Here is a 25,258-nt window from a genome sequence, read left to right on the forward strand (position 1 = left end):
CATTTACAGTCCAAACGTGTATATAAACATTCCGTTTTCAAATATAAAGTACTCACAATTTGTCCCACGGGTGTTAGAGATTTGTTGGTACAGCGATTAGCATTGCTGCATCCCGCGTTGTTTAATAAAAAGCATTTTTATCCGAGCTGTTTTTTTGCCATTGGCTTTCAACTACGCGCCCCTATCGGTCGGGAGGAGTGTGGCAGTCTGAAACACTGGGTGTGTTCGATATAGGCACGCTGACAGCACTGCCAATACAGACTAATAGGCGAGTGCGCTCCCGGTGTGCAACTTTGTATTTCCCAAACGAACCCCGTTTGAGAAAAGTAGCCGGGGAGATCGGATAAAAATGCTTTTTATTAAACGACGCGGGATGCAGCAATGCTAATCGCTGTACCAGCAAATTTATAACACCCGTGGGACAAATTGTGAGTACTTTATATTTGAAAACGGAATGTTTATATACACGTTTGGACTGTAAATGTAGCGATCGCGTAAAACAGGCTGCAGTTGCGTCATGACTGTCATGATGATTATCATGGCAGTCATGTTTCAGGGCTATCCGTCTCCCTGTCCAAAGCACAGAACTGTGTTTGTGTTCTCAGTTGAGTATACTGCCTCTGGCGGTTCACACAGGACGGCACGCTTCCATTCAATTCAAGACCAGAAAATGTTACCTGTGAGATCTGAGAAGTCAAAAATGGAATGAACTCACGGTGCCCATACATGGAGTTCTATGAAATCAGACTGGGTTCTGAGAAGAGGTAGAGCTGCCCAGAAACACTTGATGTTGATAAGCTGTTTAAAGCCTATATACTTGTCAGATGGATTAAGAGCGTCTGCTAAATGCCTAAATTGTAAATTGTAAATTGTAGATGTCTGGATACTGTCAGATGCATGTGTAATAGATTTCCCCTGTTTCAGGGGTAGGCACTGGCATATACACTTGCACATTACATTAATTTGAGTGTCACAATTTTGTGATTTGTGTGTATTCTCTGACTATTCCATTATTGCCAATGTCTTAATTTCAGTTGCTAGACAATCTTCATAAGAAACAAAATCCATAAAGTGAAACACTACTGGAATTATATAAACTATTTATCCACTAGATGGGGCTCTGACACCTGTATTTCGTATGAATGGGCAGACAAGCAGTTTAGTTTCTTATACAAAACTATGCCATGCCCATGAGACAATAACAAAAGTTTGTGACTGGATTTGCTAGGTGGAGTTCAGATGAGCTTCACACTGATAATGCCAAACTATTCACAAGCAGTGTTTGAGTTTCACTGTAGCCTGTGTGTGGGCATATGCTCACAGTATGGTCTTGATTTTAATATAAAATACAATGCTAAGAAAAGTAAAATCATGATTATCCGAAGTAGGGAAGACAGACATTCAGTCTTTCCTGACTTTAAAATATGTTTTTTGGCCAAAGCGATAATACAACAAAGTATATTGAATGATCACAGACATTAGGTAGGCCTATACGCCAAATTCTGGTAGTGAGTTTTTAAACTATAAAGGACACCACTCCATTGTTTTGATGGCAGTTTACGTACGTGGACGTAGGATCCTATGGCAGAATCTGATGGGGGGGTGTTTGCTGAATGCACCTTTGGTTCGGCACTGCAAAGTGGCAAACTGGATCTCCCAGCCCCCAAATACTACCTGGAACCACCGTCCCAGCAGTGCCACACGTCTTCATAGGAGATGCTGCATTTTCACTGGGTGCCAATCTTATTGTATATATAATATATGTTATATTATATATGTCTCCCTATGGAGGTATGTTGCTAGGACTTTTATGCTTCCAGACGATTATCATTTACCCCTATTCTGTATTATAAATGATACAATTCCGCATGAATGCAGTAAAATGTTACCACTGTGTGTGAGAGCACAGGCCAGAGAGATTCATGTAATTGAAAGCAAGGTTATGAAGTGTATGAATATCCCTTCTCTTACTCTAATACAGGGGTTTTCAACCCTTTTCATATCAAGGCCCATTATTTATTGGGCATTTGAGCCACGGAGCACCATTTGATGACATTTAGCCTCTCAGACCCAAAACTAAAGAATATGTACACTTTTTCATGCTGTATTGATGTATCATTATGTATCATGTATCATTAGGATAGACAACATGCAGGCAAATTATCAAAATAACAATTATACTCATTGTAAATTAACTAATGCAGATGTTTAACATTAATGTAACTCTTGAGAATGTAAAATGAAACCAAATGGACAGTTGAAACCAAATGGACAAAAACTGAATGTCACATAGCTGAAATGGCAAGGCGTTGTGAGCTTGTAGATTTTCACAATATTTATCTGTGGAACTGACTCCAGGGTGGGGGGTCCCCAGTTCAAATATGAATCTTATTCTGGGGCCCCCCCATCCTGCAACTTGCAATCCTGCTTTCCACTGTTGACTCATATCGGAACATTATGTGACAAACTGACAACTCTAAATTGTTTTGTTTACACCTTTTATGTAGGCTACAGCTCGCGGTCTTGAGGAGAAGCAGCAGATCTACAATAATCGCCACTCAAGAGCCCGTATGATGATTGATTGATTGATTGATTGAAGAATTTATTAACAGTTTGCAGAATTACAGTACATTTCAAGCACAAACTCAATACAAAGGCTGTTAACTGTGAGTGGACGACCCAATTAAGCATTACACTTGTTTCCAATAGGGTCCACCATGTTCAAATCATCAAAACATTTAGAGACGTACAAATAGACACTTCTATAGACAGAACAGGAATTCATCATAAAGGAGGTAAAAAGGGAAAATAAATATATACAGTGAGGGGAAAAAGGCGGGGGGGGGATTCAGATTTTACAGGGGCCAGTTTCGAATTGCAGCCATCCGTAGGTGCCCTTTGAGAGCGGTTTTGAAGGAGTCAAGGGATTCGCATGTCTTAATGACAGTTGGTAGGGCGTTCCACATTTTGGTGGCATAGGAGCGAAAAGAATTTAGTCCCTTGTTTGTGCCGAATCTGGGTTGTACATGGTTCGTTGCACTCCCTCTGGTGTTGTGGGTGTGGACTTCGTTAACATTAAGGAAGTATCTAGACAGGTACATGGGTATCTTGGTGGTGTATCGAATCTTGTGGACCAGACCCATTGCAAGATGCTGTACTCTGTCGTCGACCCTAAGCCATTCCAGCCTGTCGAAGTGGGCAGGGGTGAGGTGGGTTCGGGGGGCTAGATCAAGTAGGAGCCTGACCAGTTTGTTTTGGGAAGTCTGGAGCCTGGTTTTAAGGGCCTTTGAGGTGCTGTGGTACCAGGAGGTGCATGCATAGTCAAAGAAACCCTGTACAAGGGCTCCTGTTAAGGTCTTCAAGGTGTTTTTGTTGACCAGTGAGGAGATCCTGTAGAGGAATCTTGTTCTATGGTTGACTTTTTTGATTACGTTGGTGGCCATTTTATCACCGGAAAGATTAGCCTCCAGGATGGAACCTAGGTAGGTAATTTCATCTTTACGTGTGATAACATTGTCACCCACTCTAACCAAGAAGCCATTTGCCTTGCTGAGATTACTAATAGAGCCAAAGAGAATGGATTCAGTTTTTCCCAGGTGTAAAGATAGTTTGTTATCAGCGAGCCAGGTGCAGATTCTACCGAGTTCAGAGCTGAGGGCATTTTCAACCTGCAGTTTGTCCCTGTCCGAGACCAGCAGTGCTGAGTCATCTGCGAACAGGAACAAGTTGCAGTCACAAGCTGAAGTCATGTCGTTTACATATATTAGGAACAGTAGAGGCCCTAGTATGCTTCCTTGTGGAACGCCACAGCTCACTGGGAGGGGGGGGGACAGTGTTCCGTTCACTTCCACCATCTGTTCTCTCCCCTCCAGGTAGGATTGCATCCAGCTCACTGATGTGCTATCGAAACCAATTGCTTTTAGCTTGTTAACCAGTATGGAGTGGTTCACGGTGTCAAAAGCCTTTTGGAGGTCCAGCATGACCATGCCGCAGTATTTGCCAGCGTCCACCTCTTGTTTGATGTGGTCGCTCAAATAGAGAAGGCATGTGTCAGTGGAGTGGGATGTTCTGAAGCCAGATTGGAACTCGTACATCAGATCAGACTACCAAGACCTTTTTCTTGTTCATCTGTTCCAGATCACAGGATCAGACTACCAAGACCTTTTTTGTCTTCCTGCCGTTCCTGGCCGAGGATCAACTTGTTATTATGACCCCATTTAGTAATTATTATTTTTTTGCAGTCTGTTCTTTTTTGTTCTGAGGCTATATGATTTACAGTAATATGTTTGCAAAATCGTGGGATAATTTGTTTGTACCCCTTTTGGTAAATAAAGTTTTTGGGGATCTTTCAAAACGGTGTGCAGACTTATTCTTTCTGTTGCAGTCTGTTCTTTTTTGTTCGCACACCCGTTGAATGAACCCGGGATGTGCGTGCACCTCCTGACCACAAGCATCAAATTATCTCTGAAAATATAGTTAAATGAACGTTTGGTTTGAACAGACTGTTACAGACAGATTTATAGTTGTAATATAAAACTTGTCTTGTTTTAATTTTAGAATCAAATGACAATTAAGTCAAGTAACCTTGGTTTGAACAGACTGTTACAGACAGATTTATAGTTGTAATATAAAACTTGTTTTAATTTTAGAATCAAATGACAATTAAGTCAAGTAACCTTGGTTTGAACAGTTACAGACAGATTTATAGTTGTAATATAAAACTTGTCTTGTTTTAATTTTAGAATCAAATGACAATTAAGTCAAGTAACCTTGATCCAGTGTTAATTTTGACAGCAACTGTACTTGTAAATATCAATTTAATGATAAATGTTTTTTTAATGCGTCTGCAATGCATCTTCAAGGTTTAAGGTTTTTATTTCTTTTGTTAGTCATTGTAGCAGCATTAATAGTAATACAAGTTTATAATACAGTACATTACAATAGAATATTCAGTAAATACTAGCATAAAATAAATCTTGAGATGATTTCTGTTTCAAAGTGTATAAAGGGGAATGTGTTATAAAAGGTGTTAAGACAAGGTGTTGTGGAATGTACTAGAATGTAACACTGAAATCATGCCATATGAAGAGCCTATCGGAAGCTCGCACACGCACACACACACACACACACACACACACACACACACACACACACAGTTCAGGAAGAATTCTCCTTTTTAATTACACTGTGTGGTGGTCCATATTTAAATATAACATAAAACCCACAATCAAGCATGGACATAGCTTTGGAATAAGTGTCATTCTCATAGCATAATAGGAAACAGAAAAACTGATCAGATATCAAACATGACATGTGTCAAATATATACGATATATACATGATAAATAGTTAACAGTGGGACGAGGTAGTAAAACAACAGTAGTAATGTAATAACATATGACATGTGCATAAGGTGTCAGGGGGACAAATGGACCCAAACCATGGCAGGAAAATAGAGGCCAGAGCATAAGAGCTGCCAGATCCCCTCATCGAAGGGGGAACATGATGGATTTGACCAAATGCCTTCTTTCCACATCTCCCTACAACAGTGCCTATCGTTCTTAAATGTGCAATTCTCTTTGAGGGTTTTACTGCAACGTGTAATTCTAGACACTGTACCTGCTGATAGATAGTATGATCATGTACTGCACCTGACCCCATTTACTGAAATTGCCAGAGATACATAACTGTAACTAGTAATACATGCTTATATGCTAGCCTGGCTTGGACAGCCTCATAGCGGGGATTCACTGAAGATTCTTCCCAATCTTCAGTGAATCCCCGCTATGAGGATGGCCAAGCCAGGCTACTTATATGCCTCCACCAACCAGTTTTTGCCATTTACATCCATCTGTCCAGACTCAGTGAATTTAATCAATGTGTTTTGTAAGGTCACAGTGACCTTGACCGCCTACTTCTAATCAGCTCATCCTCGAGTCAAGTGTCATGACAGGGAAATGTTATACCTCGGGCTACAGCTTTCGCCGGTGGAGGCATGTCACTTCAGTCACCGTTCCAATTGAAAGTCTGTGACTGAAGCTCCTGCCTTCCATGCCACAGTAAATAAGATTCCAAGGAGCATGATCAGATTTGAATTGCTTAATTGTATCATGCAGTGCATATGTATGGAAGCATCTATACTTCTCCACTCATTATTCCATTATTCAGGGCTTACCTTTAATTTGTCAACTGTCTGTATCCACTATATAAACCCGTTTATAAGATAATGAAGGAAATTAGGGCAATTATGCTTTAAAAAACTAAAACAAAATTATAATTGACATTTATTCAAAATGCTTCATAAAATGACAAGACAAGTTTGGAACAGAGATGAGAACAATTGTGCTAGCAAAAGGTAAAATCTTTACATTTACAAATAAATCTGTCATAAAAAGTATGGGTTCATGAGCAATTATTGCTCTAATACGTATAAGACTTAACAGTAGAGCAAAGTATTGTATGTATCGGTAGGCTATATGAATGAATGATTTACTCCATTTACAGTCAAAGTATTGTATCGGAATAGGATTTACTGCATTTACAGTAACAAAATTGAATATTTGAAATCCTTCATAATTGAGTTAAGTCTGATAAGTTCTTTTTTCCATAGTCGTATGGATCATTATCAAATGTATACATTCAGAATGTGGCAAAGGTGCCCATACCCTGGATGGGGTTTGCAAAATCGTGGGATAATTGTTTGTAAAATATAAAATAAAAATCAGACCCGTCTGACATGAGACATGACGTGCTGTACTGTACTTGTGCTGTACGTACTGTACTGTACTGCACAAGCCCTCCTCCCTGGCCTGTGTGTGTCTGTGTGTTAGGCTGTGCAACAGTGACACTTGGTGGTGAACAAACGCTATAACGCTATTTTCGTGTTCGGCCACAGCCACACATAGCTCTATAGGAGTGGTTGCACCATAATAATAAATACAAAAAATAATAAAATAAAAAAATAATAATGTGGCAAAGGAACAATAGAAACTTCAGATCTGCTTCTCTGACCCCATTTATACCTTTCAATTTCATTTCATCTGGATAACAAAAAGCATCATTTCTCCGTGTCTTGCAGAAACTTGTCCAGCAATCCATCAATGACATCAGTCTCATAATCAATTTGGCTAAAATCAGTATGTGGATGGAAAGGCACCAGAAGGCGTCCAATATTGTGACGTAGCTTGACCATCCTGAAGGACGAGAGAGAAAGAGAGAGATTAGAAGGGGATGAGCGATTGGAGAACATCTAATCATCAGAAAAGTGGACAATAATTGAATACTCCGACCCACCTCCTGATCTGATCTGAACCCGAGGCTGTGCTGGAGTGTTCTGCACCTCCAGAACGCTCTGTCTCTCTTGATGTTCCCGGGACACAGGCTGTGCTCTGCTCAGTGGAGGGACCCTCTTCTGGGTTTGCCTCCTTCTTCTCAACCTTCAACTCCAGCAGTTGAGATTGGACCACCAGGTTCACACACTGCTCCTCCACAACCACCAACTTTAGTCGACCACAGATATCAAAAGAGGAAAAGGGAGCATAGTAGCATGAGGAGATAATATTCTCATATTTGCCTTCGTCAAACATTTTCATGCTTGCGAGTCTGTGACTCTACATAACTGACAATGTTGAAACAATACATCTTTGGTGTGATATGAAATAACAATTCAACGCCTATGTTTTTCTTCCAAGTCAGCTTATTCTGTGCATTGCAAAAACTTAATCAAATCTCAATATAAAAATACAAAAACAAATCTAATATATTAATCATCTGGCTTGATTCTGTGGCTAGGTCACAGCTCAAACTAATTTCAACTAATGAAACTGGGAAAGCCCGATGGCTGCCATCGGCCATATACCAAGGAAGCTCACATTAGGAAGAGACGCCGCTGAGGTCATGGTACATGCCATGACACTTTCATTGACACTTTCATGGGAGACAAACTTCGCAACGGAAGTTACATGAATACATGGCAGTGAATGGAGCCGACTGGACCAGCTTATAACAAACATTATTTCTGAACAGTTGTGACCTTTGTCATATAATGCACAGTACATAATTTTATTTGAGGATCTAAACAGCAGAAGGTATCGTTTGTCTCAGAGGTATCACAAGATTTAGCTGCCAGACAGTAAACGGCGGACAGTCTCGCGATACTTGGCACATTCAGAAAGGTACCATGTGCTCTTTAGATACCTCTATAAAATTACACAGTGTACACATCGAAAAGCAACACAGCAGACAATAATGTCTTCTGTTATTTTCCAGAAGCGATTGCTTTACAAAGGTTGCAGTTATTCAGAAATAGTTTGTTCATGAGCTGGTCACTGAGCTCTCGCTGACTCCAGTGCATTCCACCGAACTACCGGGTGTAATTTGGCTCCCATGATGCGACAAATCTGCCGTCTGGAATTGCATGATAGCGAAAATGAAACTTGCAATAAACGTGACCCACACACCTTTGAGTTCAAATCGTCCCTTTCCCTCGTCCTTTCCTCTACTTCCTGCATGAGAGCTTTAATCTGTGACAGGGTCTCCTCACTGGGTTTATGCTCAGCTTGTTGGTCGGCACTGGAGTTGGCCAGACTAGCAGCCAATAAAGTCTCGTTCTTCCTTCTTAATTCAGCCACTTCCCGTTTGACCTGCTCATGCTGACTTCTGTAGTCGTCTGTTGGCTCTGACTGGCTGGCCTGATCCTTGCACTCTTTGTTCACAGTGGTCTTAGAAAGCTGCAGTCTTTGCTCCATGTCACTGAGCTGTTGCGTGAGCTGTTGGACCTGATCTCTTAAGGTGTCTCTCTCCTGGGCCGTGGCCTGCATGAGCTCCATGAGCTCATCTTGCTGTCTTTGCGCATCACTTATGTTGTGGATGTCAAGCGCTGGAGATTCAACAGCTGCGAGATCTGGGCGAGAACAACTGGCTGCTTCCTCTGTGTCCTGCTGATTTGCTGGAGGTGGTCTCTGCTCAGATCCCTCTATCTCACCTTTTTTCACATCTTCCTCTCGCTTTGTTTCCTCCTCTTCTTCGACCTTTACTCCGGGTGGTTGGGTCTGAGTGGTAGTGCTCGCATGACCTGGAGGGGGTGGCGAAGAGGGCCCGGTCCCCACTGCTGCAGTCTCTGTGGAGATCATCCCTGTATCGCTGCATTGCTCCGTCTTCACTTTAGACACGTCAAAGCCGGACTTTTCCGGTACAGAGGTACGGGCAATGGCATCATCATAGACGATGATGACATCATCGTCGTCGTCGTCGTCATCTGAGATATCAACACAATCCTCATCCTTAACTGTCGTTGATGCGGAGGCCGGTGAACTCTCCTCCGCTGATGAAGTCTGAGAGATGCTTCTATTGAACCTGGGTCTTTTGGATTCACGTGCTGGAGTGAGATGTTGTGTTCTCTTCGCCCTGCTGTGCACAAAGGGTCTAGTGGGTTATCTGATCCCTCATGTACAATCCCCCCACCTCCCATTAAAACACAAGTATTCAGAGAGAGAGAAAGACAGACAGAGAGGGAGAGCAAGATTTCTACCTTGACCTTGATGGATGGATTGTTGCCATTGTTGCCAGAGAGCGTACACCAGAAATCACAGGAAGACTGCCACTAGTGGAAGGACTGCAGGCTAGAGAAACAAGTGAACATACCGTTTTTATTCCCGGCCTAAACCATCAAAAACACAAATAAAGCAAGCTACAACTATCAAATATTACTTTAACCTGGATGATAACAAATCAACAATTACAATATTTGACCAATTTCTTTCATGATTCTTGCAAAAATCTTGCCGTGATACATGGTGGCAGTTAATCCGTCTTCAAAATGTTTGAAGGAGATGGCATTTTAAATATACCAATAGTTGTATTAGCACAACAAAACAGTTGTACTTCTATGTGAGCTGTGAAATGTTCAAGTTCACGATGAACTTCCTAACCTGACTCCGCCAGATGTGGGCAGTATTGATTCACTAGTTCACAATCCAGCATCTATCTGGGCTAGCTCAGGGATTGGCGTTGAACCGGGTGTGACGCCATTGAGAAGCGCCTGTTGCAATTGTATTTCCTAGCATCTTAAAATTGGAAAATCGTCTATTCTAGAAAGCAAGCAAACACTTTTATCGTTCGCGGGGGTTGTTTACTTTCCTGCTGGCGCAGCTACTATTATGTCATGTATACACGTCAATTTGATTGACAGACGGTCCCATGCAACCACCTGCCAAGTAGCTTGAAAAAAGGGACGGCTTTCTTCAGCGATTGGGCTACAGTGATCCCAGATGGAAGTATGCTGTGAAACAAATGTGATTGTGCAGCAAGCGTCACTTCCATCTGGCGGAGTCAGGTTATGAACCTCCTGCCTTAAAATTAATTTCCAGGTACCTCCAGTGAAAACCACTGCCTTTGAAGGACTGTGGCTAGTCAGGCAGCTTCTGTTTAAGACAGCCACTGAGTTAAAACAACCATCTTACCAGCTTGAGACAGTTTAGATGAGCAGCGCGGAGAGGATGCAGCCCCCCCGTAGCGTGTCGCAGGAGTAGAGGGAGTATGGACAAGAACTGAAGAATCAGACTGTGTGTCAAAATAGCAAAAATAAAAAACATATTTTATATGTAATTATACTCTTAATTACACTAGTTCATTGAATATCATGTATTATACCACAGGTCGTTTTGAGGAAGCAATCTGATTGGTTGAAACAGCCTTCTAGCCGTGGGTTAAACCAGCACCATTCACCACCTAATCAAAACAAAGAATTCAGCTGCTCTGTTCTCCCAGAGCGCTAGCAAACTCGGTGGCTAGGCTAGCTAGTTTCTTGGGACATTTGTGGTCGTAGTGACTACATCTGTCATTAAAAAAATATATTCTTTCAGCGATTTTCTTAGTTTTAAGGGTAACTGTTGTATAATTGCAATATTACACTCGAGGGTGTGGGTTAACGTGATTATTGCCACTTCAGTGATGCTTGCGGAACTCGACTTCGTCTCGTTCCTCACCGCATCCCTGTCGTGGCAATAATCACGTTAACCCACACCCTCTCGTGTAATATTGCTTAAGTAGTAATCCAGTTTGTAATTAGCAACACCTGGGTGACAGAATCACAAGACGTTTAAAATTTAACCAGTTACAGTGGAAATCATACAGACTTCACAATTTTGCCATGGTACAAGCAGGAGAATGCAGTCAGTTAACAAAAACATTACATACGAACATTATATTCGTATGACCGTCTTGCTTAGAGTGGATAATCCCTTACATATACTCACTCACCTGTCCTTTCAACAGCCTTCTTCTCAGCTGCTCTTCTTTCTTTTCTTTCTGTTTCCTTTTGTCCTCCCTCTCCCTGTAGCAAATACATCGCAGGAATAATGACCACCATGACAATAACAATCTGTCACAGTGGATTGTTACATGTATAACTTTATGTAATGCTACAGCTATAAAGTTACCTGGCTTATCTTGCATGCTGTCTAATGTGTGCATGACTAGGGCTAATATCAGGGCCAACATGGCGATGTTGACTTACTGTTTTCTGAAGGTCTTTTGATATGGCTGTTCATCGTCCGAGTCCTCTGGCTCCTCCTGCGCCTCGCAGGTCCTGGAAGGACACATTACAACATACATCAACGTGATTGTAGATTAATTAGCAGAAATAAGGCGTGGGTTAGTATATTCTCCAATTCTCCACCATGACATATCTTAAAATGTTTTTTTGTGGCTTTCGCCTTTATTTTATATATTTTATGGAGGGACAGACAGTAGGCTGACAGGAAATGGGGAGAGAGATGGGGGGGAAGACATGCAGTAAAGGCATAGAGTATATATATAATAGAGACTGAACTAGCGCGAAGCTCCGCCCCCCCAGCTATTCATGTCAGTGGAAGTTGCTCAGTGGCGTTTTGAAGCACCCGGAAGACTGCCGGAAGTCCCTCCCAGGACCTCAACTTTGAGGTCCTGAGTGACGTAGGGCAACTGAGCGCTCAACGTTAAAGCCCAGCTGCACGGGGTTTCCCGGTCATGAATCCACGGGTCCGCCTGTAGTCCCTCGTCCTACCACTAGGACCTAGAGCTTCAACGTTGGAAAGCCTGCCTGCCCCCTTGAGTAAAGGCCGTCGGGATCGGGAGTCGAACCCGCGGCACACTGCCAGACTGGATTACCAGCCAAGGTGCCTGGACCACTGAGCCATGGCCCAGGCCACCATAGTGCTGCCGGAATTGTCCAAAAATGACATTCGGATATTCGTTTAAAAAACCCACGTGGATTCGACCAATTCGACCCATTCGGATTTCGATTCCGATTCGGGGCCATTCGGACTTTTTAATAATTATATTTACACCAATACAACCTGAGACATAACATTTAAGATCGCATTGCTGGCGCAACTCTCTCTCTCCGCGCATTGGCGCTGCTGAAAACCGAGTTGGAACACAACGCATGCATTCTCCCTTCTCCCATAAAACTTAAGTATTAATTCACAGAACAGAACACGGCATTGCTGCTGCTGCCGGACCGGCGCCGCAGTTCATCCTGTTCATTCCTGAAGGATAAAGTCGCTTCATGATTGAAGATTGATGAGTGATAGATCTGTGTGTTGTTGTCTAAAAATATACTCTCCCGTCCGTCCGACACAACACAACACAACACAGCAAAATAAGTTTCGGTGTAGGCCAGGCCTGTCTCTGATTCTGATCACTAGGTACGCTGTTGACGGAAGATGTCACCCTTCTGAGCAGCGTACACTCACTGCGCAAATAACGTAAAAGGCCCCGCCCGCCCTGTGCTCACCGTTATTTGCGCACCGTCCGTACGCAAATAACGTAGTGCGCTCTTTGCCGACTTTGCGCAGGGCGGGCGGGGGCCTTTTGTGAATCGGAACTACGCAGCCTGCGTAGTCTGCGTTTAGGAAGAGTGCGAGGCAGCTGATTTATTCTTCAATGTATGCCGGTGTCGGCGCGTGGCAAATATAACTAATCTACAAGCTCACAACGCTTACCCACGGAACTGTCTTGCGAAAACTTGCACAGCATTTTCTTTTTTTAATTCGAATCTTAATTTTATATATTCAGTTATTCATTTATTTTTTTGATTCGAAAATTTGTTCGAATATGGAATATTCGTTGGCAGCTCTAGGCCACCATGACATATCTTAATGCTAACATTTACAAATATTTTGTCAAAAGTAAAACGCCACCTAAATATATGTTTATGAATTGAATACATAAGACCGGAATGGAAACATTCCATTCCAACATTTTGGTGGTATCATTGTAGACCAAGTCTTTGACCATATATTGCTGTTTAGCATTTCTGTCTAATAAAGTATAAGGTATTCAATCAATCAACCAATAAATAGCTGCTATTATAGCAATGCAAGCTCTCAACAGCAATCTCTACTAGAATTCACACAACTCTTTTTTTACAGTTCTTAAATTACATGATATTAAAATCTCTCTGACAGTATTCCATTTTGTTCAATCTGGTGATTTCTCTCTGTCTGTTGTTGACAACATTTAGCGGGGGGTGACCTTGCGTCACTCCACCTTTTAGACAGCCAATCTGAAAATGATGAGTTGTAAACAATCATGGTTTGTAGATCAGTAGACTAGCTAGCCTGTAGGCTGAGTTTTGACGACCAAGTTCAACTGTAGTAGGTCATTCCTCCACACTGCAACAATCACTGAACTTTAATCCATTTGTATATAGAGAATATACAGAACACATACATGTATGTATTAAATGAATTTCACATATCCAAATGGTAATACTAATACAAATATATATGGGGAGGCATCATTGGCAACATATTTGTTTCAAATTACCTGAATTGAGGGTCAGGGTTCTTATTGCAGAACCATTTCTCTGGGAGCTTGTTGCAGTCAACCCCATCTGGAAGTTTCCGCCAGCGCAGACAATCATCACACTGAACCCAGTTCTGATCTGGTCGTTTCCTATCAGACACAGAGGCAGACAAAATGAAAATGAAGGACTAAAACACATTGGCCCTCTGCTTGTTTATCAATCGAATGTAGGAATCTGCTCAGATCTGACCGCAGGAATCTCCCGCCAGGGTTCACGTGGGATTTAGGAAATGGCCGTATCCCACCAATCACAGCTATTTGTTGTGTGTTGATAAAGGCAGTGGCTGCAAAGGATCATCTAAAAATAATAAAATATCATGCCTAAAATCCCTTGACTTTGCAACATGAAATAGAGGAATATGGCGAGGAAGAGAAACTTCTCCAACATGGAGAAAGACATTTTAACATCACAAGTCAAATGTCGTCTGGGGAAAATAAATCATTGATCCGGTCAAAAGCGTCAGAGATAGTAGTAAATCCTGCACTTCTAGCCATCAAAGACACAAAGATCAACCAAAACCTGAAACATGCAAACGTTGTACGTTTCCTGCAATGAACGGCCAACTTGCCAAATATAATTTTAAAAGCGAAGAATGAGGTCTCTGTCTCCTCTGTCACTGTGCTCTTCACCTCTATGGCTGCAACGGAACATCTAATGGACCATTATAGCAATATTATGCAGAACGCCAAAGGTCAGAATGTCTCATTCTTTTCCTGCCATGGTGTGTACAGTAGACACCACACTGCTGATCCATGCAGCCAAACCATGCATGTTTTGGCACAATGTGGACCTGAACTGCTGCAGTGTTTGCCAGTGCGATTACAAGGTTTTCTGTGGGTGGATCATCTTTGTCACTCAGTAGATCAATAAAACCAAAAAAACAAACAAAATCATGATTGGAATACTTTTTGGATAATCAATCACAAGAGGAAATAACTCCATCCTTACAGTGCACCTTGGAGAGATGTGTCTGTACGGTGGTTTTGCAGAAAATGAACTAAGTTGTCTCCTGGTTTGGTTTCACACACAAAATGGTAAATGGTGCATTTATATAGCGACTTTATCCAAGGCGCTTTACATAGATTGTGCATCAATTCACCCATGCACGCACACATTCATACACCGATGGCGGCAGAAACCATGCAAGGCACTAGCCAGCACATCGGGAGAAATTTGGGGTTCAGTGTCTTGCTCAAGGACACTTCGACACTAACTCTGGGGGAGCCCGGGTTCGAACAGGCAACCTTGCGGTTACCATCCAGCCACTCTACCCTGGCCCTGAGCCACCGCATCCCTCACAAAAGTACAGTCAATCGCAACATTCACATTAAGAAACCCCCAATATAGGAAAACACTCGAACCGTACCCGATAACGGCAATATTTGGAGAGACTAGTTGTGCATCAAAAGAACGCTTTTGCCTTTGCCTCACTGTTGGCCCGTCGTCTCATATTGGTGAATTGGAAAGCAATAAACCCACAGTGATTCAAACAATGGATCAATGAAGTGGTGAGCGCATTAAAGTTAGAAAAGATTAGATACTCTGTAACCGGAGCAAGAGAGAAGTTCGATACAACATGGGCTCCATTCATGAGATATGTAGAGAACCAAGCTGTCATATAATAACATAAACCAAGCTGCCATCATCCTGATTCTCTTCTCTCTCCTTCCCTCTTCAGATACACTGTGCAGACTACATCGCTGTCCATTCAGGGCGGCAGGCGCAAGCCCCCAGTAAGGCTATCCAACGTTGAAGATGCCACTACCTACTGGCGAAATGTGGAATTGCAGCACTTAATGGAAGTGGACGGACGTTCATGACGTCACGTGAAAAGCCCGGACCTCAAAATTGAGGTCCGGGGCTAGGCTAGCCTAAACTTCTGCTCGCTCGAGCCATTGAGTTATAATTATACTTCCGGAAGTCTTCCGGGTGCTTCAAAACGCCACTGAGCAACTTCCACTGAAATGAATAGCGGGGGGCGGGCTAACGCTAGAGTTCGGTCTCTATCCTTTATATACTCTATGGGTAGGCGGAGAGGATGTGGGGGAGGTAGAAAACAGAAGAAATAAAATCAGTATAGGAAACATCTAGTGACTCTCTCGGAGGCCTGACCATGCCTATTGTATTTTCTGTGTTTTTGTTTTCTTTTTCATTTCTACTATGTCTACCATTATTAATATCTTACATCCATGGAACTGGTGTAATCAGGGACCTCTTATGCATACTACATTGATTAACACTATTACAGTATTGTTACCTTCATCACTATGTCTCATGTTTATATCAACAGGTTCTATTTTCTGTATTTTTATTTATACTCTCATACAATTCTCATCACACAGACAATCACTCTATGCAAATGGAACAGACTGTACGAACACTCGGACACTGACTCTGGTGCGGGAGGGGGGGGTTACATAATGTATGTATACAGGCATATAGAAAAATGGGGTGGGGGGAAATGGCACATGATTTACTGTGAAATAAAATTGAAATGGAACACTGAGTGGGGAAAGATAATGTATGGAGAAAAAAACAAAAGTATAATAATACTGTAAATGTTTATGTTGATCACTCTCCTCCCAGTTCTGTACAACTGTCTGAATGAAATGTTTTGTATGGGGAAAGGAGATAATGGATAGTTTTCTCGTTTTAAATTGAGAAATGAGCCGTTTTCTTAATTCTAACTCTCTATTTTCATTTGGTCCCTATAACAAGAAAAGGAGAAATAGAGTGGTTTTCTCGTCATGCAGAAAACGAATATATATATATATATTTTTTATCTCCTTTTCTTTGTAATGTTTATATGAACGACTAGGGTTGGTGACTCACTAATTAATCACCTGATGTATGTGGATGATTTGGTCATTTTCAGCCCGTATAGTGCTGCAGGTCTCCAACAGCTTCTGGGCATATGCTCACAGTCACAGTATGGACCTATGGTCTTGATAATTCATTGTACGAGTGATGTTTGTTGTACTTACTTGGTATCCTCCACTGGTAGGCTGCCTGGGTGCTCTGTGCGTCTCTTATAGCTGATTTCCTTCCAGTACTCCTCCAGTTTTATCCCTAAATTGTTCATCGTTTTCCTGCAATAACAAGCATAACCATTGTGATGACCCATCCTGTTTGTGTGATGTTGCTGTGTTCTGATAGTGTTGTTCTCTGTCCATGTGTAGGAGGAGGGGACCAGCCTGCAGGGCTGTGCCTAGAGGAAGAGGCACACCTGACTCCAATCTGGCTAGGAGTATTTAAACAGGCTGGTCAAGGCCATTCTCCCTCTCACCCCTACACAGGATTGTTTGGTTTTGGTTCTTTTGAGTTAGTTTGGTCCTTAGTTAATGCACCTGCACATACACTACATTCTCACACATCCATACATGCACTAGACTACACTACTGATACAACTGACTACTCACACCCCACTCTAAAAGTAAAGTATAATTTATGTTTAATCTAGTTTCAAATAAATACATTTTTGGCATTTCTGTGTGTCGTCTCCCATATTTGTCATGATTTGAGTCAGTTCATGACACCATCCTTCTAATTGTGCTTAAAGGGGAACTTCACTGATTTTGCACTTAAATGCATTTTAATGGTCTGACTGGAACTACAGGAAACATGGACTGTAGTCCAGGACAGACACAGACACAGACACAGACACAGACAGACAGACAGACAGACAGACAGACAGACAGACAGACAGACAGACAGAGACACACACACACACACACACACACACACACACACACACACACACAGACACTCTCTCTAACAGTCCTGGGTACATTGAAGGTACATTTAATCGATACAAACTAACTTGTCATGATATTTAACATGAAGCGAATACTATTCAGCCTGTAGCACTTGCCCTAGCCTCGACGACTAGGGATGTCCCGATCACGTTTCCTTGCTCCTGATCCGATTCCGATAATTCTATTTTGAGCATCTGCCGATACCGATATATAGAACACATTTATGCCATATCACAATAGTATAATACCCCAAATCACAGACAATATCCAGTCTAATATCATGATATGGATATAATATTGATACTAGGGATGTCCCGATGGCCCCGATTTCCGATCCGATCGGGACAACCCTATCAACGACCTTACATGTGTATGCAAAGGCTCAACCTATGTAATTTAGATAGCATTTTAGGTAGACATAGCACCCTATAGAGTATACGCATCGCATAGTTTCATTATATAGATATTACACTGTTAGACGGATGTTAGGTTCTTAGCTTGCTTACGATTCTTGATGACTATTTCTGTGTATTTGATGTATTTGATGTGTTGTTCTTGCTTACTGTAAATTGCTCTGGATTGAGAGCGTCTGTCAAATGCCTAAATTGTATTCATTATTTAACGGTGACCACAATGGGAACGGTGTGCTCAAAATTGAGCAAAGATATCTGCTAGTAGGCACGGCCAAATAAAAACACCTACACATGACGCACATGAGACATGCATGCACGCAGCATGCACATGCATAATACGCATCATGTGTGATGCAGTGTGGTGTTGGGTTATGGTACGCACTACGCACACCATTTTTCCTCTCTCTTTCTCTACGAGTGTGAGAGCCGTATGGAAGACCTGATCTGATGTAGCGACCTTTATAAACTTCAGTGAGATGAACACTACTTCACCACAACAATGTTAGTGTAACTAAAAGATTCACTGGAAAATATAAACTTCTAGACACACTACTGACTCCCACAGGTTGGCCTGTTCAGTGGGATGTGGAACTAGGAGGGAGTGTGTTCTTCCGAGTGCATTAAGTACTCCAGGTGAAACTCTTCACTGTCAGGTGAAAAGAAGTGGCCTTCCTAGGACCTGTTGTATGAGTAAGCAGTGACAAGAGAGTAGAATACACAGGGAAGTGGCATGAAGACTAATTTGGGAGAAAAAAAGCTAAATATTGATATAGCTGTGGGTTCATGGAAAATATTCTGGGAATGAGTTCCTTGGCCTGCTGGCAGAGTGCAGAAATACATTTTAGAGTAGACACTGATCATTGTAGTATTTTGGGAGATTAGCCGTGGACAGACACAGATGGGGTGAACACAAAACTCTCTGCCCTACCATTTCTGGCCTGGTGGAGCTAATTACCTTGACAGTAGCGCTCCTACCTGTAGTTATCAGTATTGAGAAAATCCTGCTTGTTGTGGGTAGGATCCAGAAAGTTGCATTCGACAACTCCAATGACTCCAACACCTTTGTTGTTGGCCTGTAGGAAACAAAGATGGATGAGACCTAGCCTAATTACTGTGGGAGAATGGAATGGAGAATACATGCATGTTAATTCAAACACATGCTTTTACCACAAACTGACCTTGAGCTGGCATCCTACACGTTCATAAGGTTTGATGAGGCGGTTTTTGTGATACATCATTATGCCGTATTGGTCTTTACTCTTGGTGTTGTACCCAAAAGTGATAGGGACTATCACAGTATTGAGACCATTGCTCTGAACATTGACTTAAGGAAGATCAGAAAAAGTAAAAAGGAGATATACATATCCCAAATCAACATACATCCATCAATACCGGTTCTTAACGTTTTATCTGAAAACACATGGTAAAACTATAAATAAATATAGAAACGTCGTCTTGAAAATGCGTGAAAAGGATACTAGAAAATTGGGCCTGTAGTGGTCCTTGGCAATAAAAGCCAGACTCTTAGAGATGAGCTGAGTCTTCACTTTCTGGCCACGAATGATGATCTGCATCCGAGGCTTCAGGTACAGAATGCTGCAGTAGGCCTAGACCCATTAACACAACTGTTATTAGATATTATAAATTAAAAGCTTAACCACATACATGACAACTAGCTACACACGACAAAGCAAACAAAAGAATACCAGTAAAGATTTGATAAGCCCCAACTTGAAAGAGTATGTCACATACGGTTTCCAAATCAGGAAACGAACAATACATTCATTAATGTATTATGTAACTTTATTCCTTACACGCAATGAAAATTCAGTTTCCGGGATGGATGAGGCGAGGCTGTCTTGTTGAGGGTCACTGAGGGTCTCATAGTACACTTCAGTTGGAATTATGATATTGTATCGGTCTTTCTCAAAATCAAACTCTGACTTTCCACTGGTTGTCCTGTAAAAAAGAAATGAAGATAATAATGTTATTCTACTAGTCCAGTCTCTATGGCAAATCAAGTGTGTTTATGCTTATGGGTGTTTATTAGGGCTGTTGGAACAGTATCCGGAGAACTCGCCAGTTTACCAACTCGCCGCAGCGAAAATTCTTCATCAATGTCTTCATCGTTATGCTAACATGCTGTCTTCATCAGTATAGTATGTCAAACCCACAGATGTTCCAAAAGTGATCAAATTATTTTGTGCAATTAAATGGTCAGCTAGATAATGATACAAAGTTGAGTATGTGAATACCAATGATAGTAGGCCTACCAATTCAGGATATTGTTTACTAATGAATTAAATGAGGTGAAGTAAAACAAAAATTCACTAAACCGTGGCGAGTTGGTAAACTGGCGAGTTCTCCGGTATCAATTGGAACGAATTCCAGAAGTTGAATGTAATTATAACGTGTTTTTTAAAAAAAAATCTTCGAATGTTGAAATTGACATTCGAATGTAGTAGTTTTTTTTGTTTGGTTTAGTTTTTCCCTAAATGTATAGAGCACCGAAGTCTGACGTCAATATCGGTAGAGGGCGCCAAGTCCACGGGTTCATGTACTTTTCTATTTGCATTGTAACACCTCATATAAGAACTGCGTTTGAAACGGCCAGGATGATTTGTTTATTTTTCATTCATATGGATATGAAGAATCAAGTGACTGAGAGAAAACACAAATGTTACTGCTGCTGAATTAGTTACATTTTCGCTAGAAACAGAAAATATAAAATATAATTGACTGACTGTCGTAAAATGTAAAATAAAATCATTCAAATTCTAATGAGATTAAAGAGGAAGATTGACAGCCGTTTATAAGTGTGTGAACTGAAAGGACATACTTGCGGAGGTTCCAGATTATGATTCGGGTCCCTGTGCTGCCCATGGGGGTGGAGGAGATGGCAAGGATTTCCGTGATCAGTTCAAGTTCTGTCTTGAATGGGGAGTAGCGCAAAATGTCCTGTAGACTGGCTTCATGTTCGTCTTCTACACTGAGTTGGTCCGAGGTCAAGGACAAACCAGCGCTAAATTGATAAAGACAACCTAAAAAGACTGTGGCCCTTTTAAAGTCTTTAAAATTTGAGACAAATAATGGCAGTAATCTTCATTTTTAGGTGAAATATATGTGTATAGTCTTCTTGATTTTGCTATTATCGTCTAAATCAGAACATTACAATAAAGGATACACATAATTTGGGGTGACCTTGTTAAAACCAACAATCGGTACAATGATCTGCTTAGCCTCAATCTCCTTCAGGTAGCTCTGGGAGAGCATCCCAACGCACATGGCATCTTCTGACTTGGAGAAGACAATGGCATCACTCCCCAGGCGCATGGAGCCAGACTTGAAGCCATTACCATAGATACCAATAGGAAGTACACCATTTACTGGCTGCTTGTCACTGTATCCAAAGCTTGAAGGTAAAAAAAAACAGAGACATTAGTAACGTAACATGTTTAAAACATAACTTTAAAGGACAACTTTAGTTTTTTTCAACCAAGGTTCATGTTTTAGGTTGTTATTAGAGAAAGTAAAAGATGAGTGTTATTTGTTTTTCATTTGCTGCTTTCGTTCGTTTTAGGGAGTTAAGCTGTTTTTGACAGGGGGGCGGGGGCATTCGAACATGGGGTTAAATATGTATTTTTACACAATTTTATAGCGATTTATTTTTTTATTATTTACTACAGTCCTACTAGACCCCAGGAAATTACATCTGGCCACAAAAGATCACAGGATCTACTGAATGTGAAGGGGTGACAAACTGACATGTTGAGCCATACAACACAGTGTGGCAGCCCCCTATAGTACCCCCCCTTCACATTCAGTTCATCCGGTGATCTTTTGCGTCCAGATGTAATTTCCTGGGGTCTAGTAGGACTATAGTAAATAATAAAAAAATAAATCGCTATAAAAATGGTGTAAAAAACGACATATTTAGCCCCATATTCGAATGCCCCCGCCCCCCTGTCAAAAATAGCTAAAATCAGCAAATGAAAAGCAATTAACGCTCATCTTTTACTTTCTCTAATAACAACCTAAAACATGAACCTTGGTTGAAAAAAAACTAAAGTTGTCCTTTAAAAATCAGATAATATTAAGACAATATTTGTGATTAGGTAAAATCTATAGAAGTGTCCATACCTGAGCATCTTAAGCATCATTTCATAGTTCAGCCCTTTTCCATTGTCCATGAAGATGAGACAGTCTTCTCCTTTGATCCGGGTCTTATCAATCCAGAATTGTTTGGCATTGACATCAGGGTCATAGCCATTGTCTTGGGAAAAACAGGTTGATCAATGATTCAACTTATAATGATTGAATCAGCATTCTTACTAATAAGAAAGAAGGCAAGCCAATCAAAGATATGACAAAAAGAGAGCGATTGAAGGAGAGAGCGATATCAGAATTAATCTGTCTGACAGACACACAGAGAGACAGATTCATAATTTCATTCTGATTCAAAACTTTTGGCAGTAGCGTGTGCATCATTTCAGCAAATGACAGCAACAGGTGACCACTTCTTTAGCAGCTTTCATATAGGTTATACTGCAACTAAATGTGTATATTTTGCCATATTTTAAATTAAATCCTGTCCATTTGAGAAACTGTTCAAGCAATTGTCTAATGACTCACCTATGAGTTCAGCTATGGCACCGAAAGGCCATTTGTGGCTGGTGGAGTTGGTATGAAGAAACTTGGGGCAAAGCTGCAAGAGGAAGAGCTGATTAAGTGCTAGTGAATTAAAAATGAAACAATAAAAATACCAATACAACAAGGAGGAAGAAGAAGAATTCAACAAATTATTTTCCATAAGAAATATGGTATTATTTCTTTGAGCAAAAATTTACTTTTTTACTTCTTGGTGCTCTAAAAAGCACTAAAATGTAGCACTGTTTGTTTAACAGTTGGCCATCACTACAATACACACAACATTTTTATTCCTGATGTTTTTTTAAACTGGCAAATTACAATTCAATCATTATCATCACTGCCTTGGTCAAATTTCTATCTACTGCTTTGCTTGTAAAACATCTCGTAATATTGTCCCTGCTTTTTAATGCAGATCATTTGTAAACCACTTGGTCTACTAGTAACAATTTTGTAGGATTAAAATTAAGATCAAAAATGATTAAAATAACATCACAAGCCCGGTTTGACAAACAACAACCATGGCTTTGTGGACAGTACTACTGCATGCTTAATTGTTACAAGTAGAAGTAATTTGGTTCTAAGGAGACATGCAGTGAATGTTGATAGGATCATGTTGTGTATGGTATAATAAACCAGTGACTCTCAACAAGGCTAGAAGTGAAGTGACCAATGAAGCCCACCACCACAATGTAAGTAGTTTAGTTACTTGCGCAAGCAGAGCTCGCAAGTACTGTAATGGGCTGCGTATGTCGGTGTGTGTATGTCGGTGTTGTCCGTCAGGCAAATGGGGGACCGCCATTCTTGATGACGTAACTAAGGTACGTGGGTAAGAGTGGTGGTCCCTTATTGGCTATTGATGGTGACGTTTCAGGGTTGGTATAGGGTCAATAACAGGTCTAAAGGATTTAGAACAGTAGAGCAGTTGTATTAGACATTAGTTAGTAGCAGTACTTGCGCACTCTGCTTGCGAGACAAGTAGGCTATGTATGGCCTACTTGTGTGCAAGGTGCAAGTTGGCACCTCGACAGAGTGCATTTCTAGTCTTAAATGTTTTGATACATACTTGAAATTGTTCCCGATAAATTGAAGATTTATTGATTGATTGCTGAATACTTTATTAACAGTGTGTAAGGACAGGCACAGGGATGTACAGTACAATACATGGTCTGCTAAAAGGATGAAACCAGAAAAGCCTTTCCGCTTGTTTCCTCCTCCTCACAGACTACATTCGAATGTAGCTCCAAAGCAGCACTATTGATATTTACAAATACTGCAACAGGAAATAAACTAGCTGATATTTACAAATACTGCAACAGAAAATAAACTAGGACCAAATTAGGATGTATAGGATAGTATGATGATGATAGTCAAAGAGATGAAAGTTGCATGCTTTGGCTGAGTGTAAATAAAATACTGATGATCTAAATGTTTTAGCCCTTTTTCAGTTTAAGGGAAGTCGTTACAACTCGTCTCTTGGAGGAGCTTACAGCAATTTGTCTCACAGATTGTATCAACAATGACGTTTATAAGGGGGAAAAGTGTCTCGCGTCGTTGACTCGTTGCTATCATTTCAGAGAAATCGAGAAACATTTCTCTATTTCTATAGTCGTGCACGTTCGTTCCACAATAGCATGTTATTTTGGTTGGCTAGCATAGCCCAGAGCCATAGAGTAAGACAGAGTTACGACATCATGCAGCCTGGAGAGTGACAAGCTGGAGTTTGAAATATTGTTTTCAACGAGGGCGGCACAAATATCAGCAATTTTAGGCATGTGTGCAACATGACAACTGTTTTAAAGTATTGTACAGTGACAAGTGACAACTGTTGTATTATTACAAAAAAAACCTCTCAAATAAAGGGATTTAAGTCAAGATCTTTAAAGATGGGCTGTTGCCTGGTTCCGGTTCAGGACTTTGGGCTGGCCCCATGAAGTGAACGGAGATGTCGTAACTCTGTCTTACTCTATGGCTCTGGCCTAGCCTAGCAAACAAGCTAGCTGCTGCCCCTGTATGCAAAAATACAAAAATACTGTACGCCCTTCCAACTGTATATACTCCCCATTTTCAACTCTTTTATTGTATTTTGACACTTGCTTTGGCAATGTTAACGTATGTTTTCTCATGCCAATAAAGCTCCTTTGAAATGGAATTGTATGCTAAGCTAGGCTAGCTGCCATTTACTTATGATGATACGATACGGTCGGACGACGAAGAGGTGTATGCAGGCAGCCACACATGCACAGACCATGTTTATTGACAGTTGTTTTGTTTACAACTCAAGAGAATAATGCCATGAACATGCTAGAACACAGTATGCCAGATTGTACTCACAGCGCTTAGAGGAACTCCCCTATCCGAAGACATCTTTGAAGGTGAAAAAAAGACAAACGAAACTTAAGGAATTCCATGCATGGATTATGGAGTCTCAGTGCAGTGGAGATAGAAAAACACGATTCTGCCGGCCCGCGCTACAGCCTGTGGGCGTGTCCAGGATAGATACCAGACCGGGGAGGGGCGGGAGCCCCCGGGACACGCTCCTCCCCCGGGAGGACTAAGGTCTTTCTAGGTGACAGGACTAGGCCAGTCCAGATC

The 25,258-nt window shown here is 41.3% G+C and overlaps 1 protein-coding gene across 2 annotated transcripts; it reads right to left on the bottom strand.

Annotated features, from left to right (window-relative positions):
* Positions 1–6,269: 6,269 nt before the first annotated feature.
* morc3a (MORC family CW-type zinc finger 3a) lies at positions 6,270–25,153 on the bottom strand. Of its 2 annotated transcripts, none has more exons than XM_079518597.1 (18): positions 24,998–25,153; positions 22,649–22,721; positions 22,157–22,289; positions 21,201–21,428; positions 20,856–21,005; positions 19,831–19,975; positions 19,495–19,623; positions 19,195–19,329; positions 18,992–19,089; positions 16,833–16,937; positions 13,809–13,937; positions 11,515–11,586; positions 11,259–11,331; positions 10,460–10,559; positions 9,529–9,619; positions 8,459–9,404; positions 7,293–7,498; positions 6,270–7,192 (listed from the first exon to the last, which is right to left on the bottom strand). In XM_079518597.1, exons 1-18 carry the CDS (start codon positions 25,028–25,030, stop codon positions 7,057–7,059), a joined length of 2,982 nt encoding a protein of 993 aa, XP_079374723.1. In that variant the 5' UTR covers positions 25,031–25,153; the 3' UTR covers positions 6,270–7,056. The 2 variants fall into 2 exon arrangements, with proteins under 2 accessions (XP_079374723.1, XP_079374722.1); XM_079518596.1 differs by having other exon boundaries at positions 8,459–9,407.
* Positions 25,154–25,258: the final 105 nt, after the last annotated feature.

The sequence above is a fragment of the Electrona antarctica genome (assembly GCF_951216825.1).
Source record: "Electrona antarctica genome assembly, chromosome: 13".
NCBI lineage: Eukaryota > Metazoa > Chordata > Actinopteri > Myctophiformes > Myctophidae > Electrona > Electrona antarctica.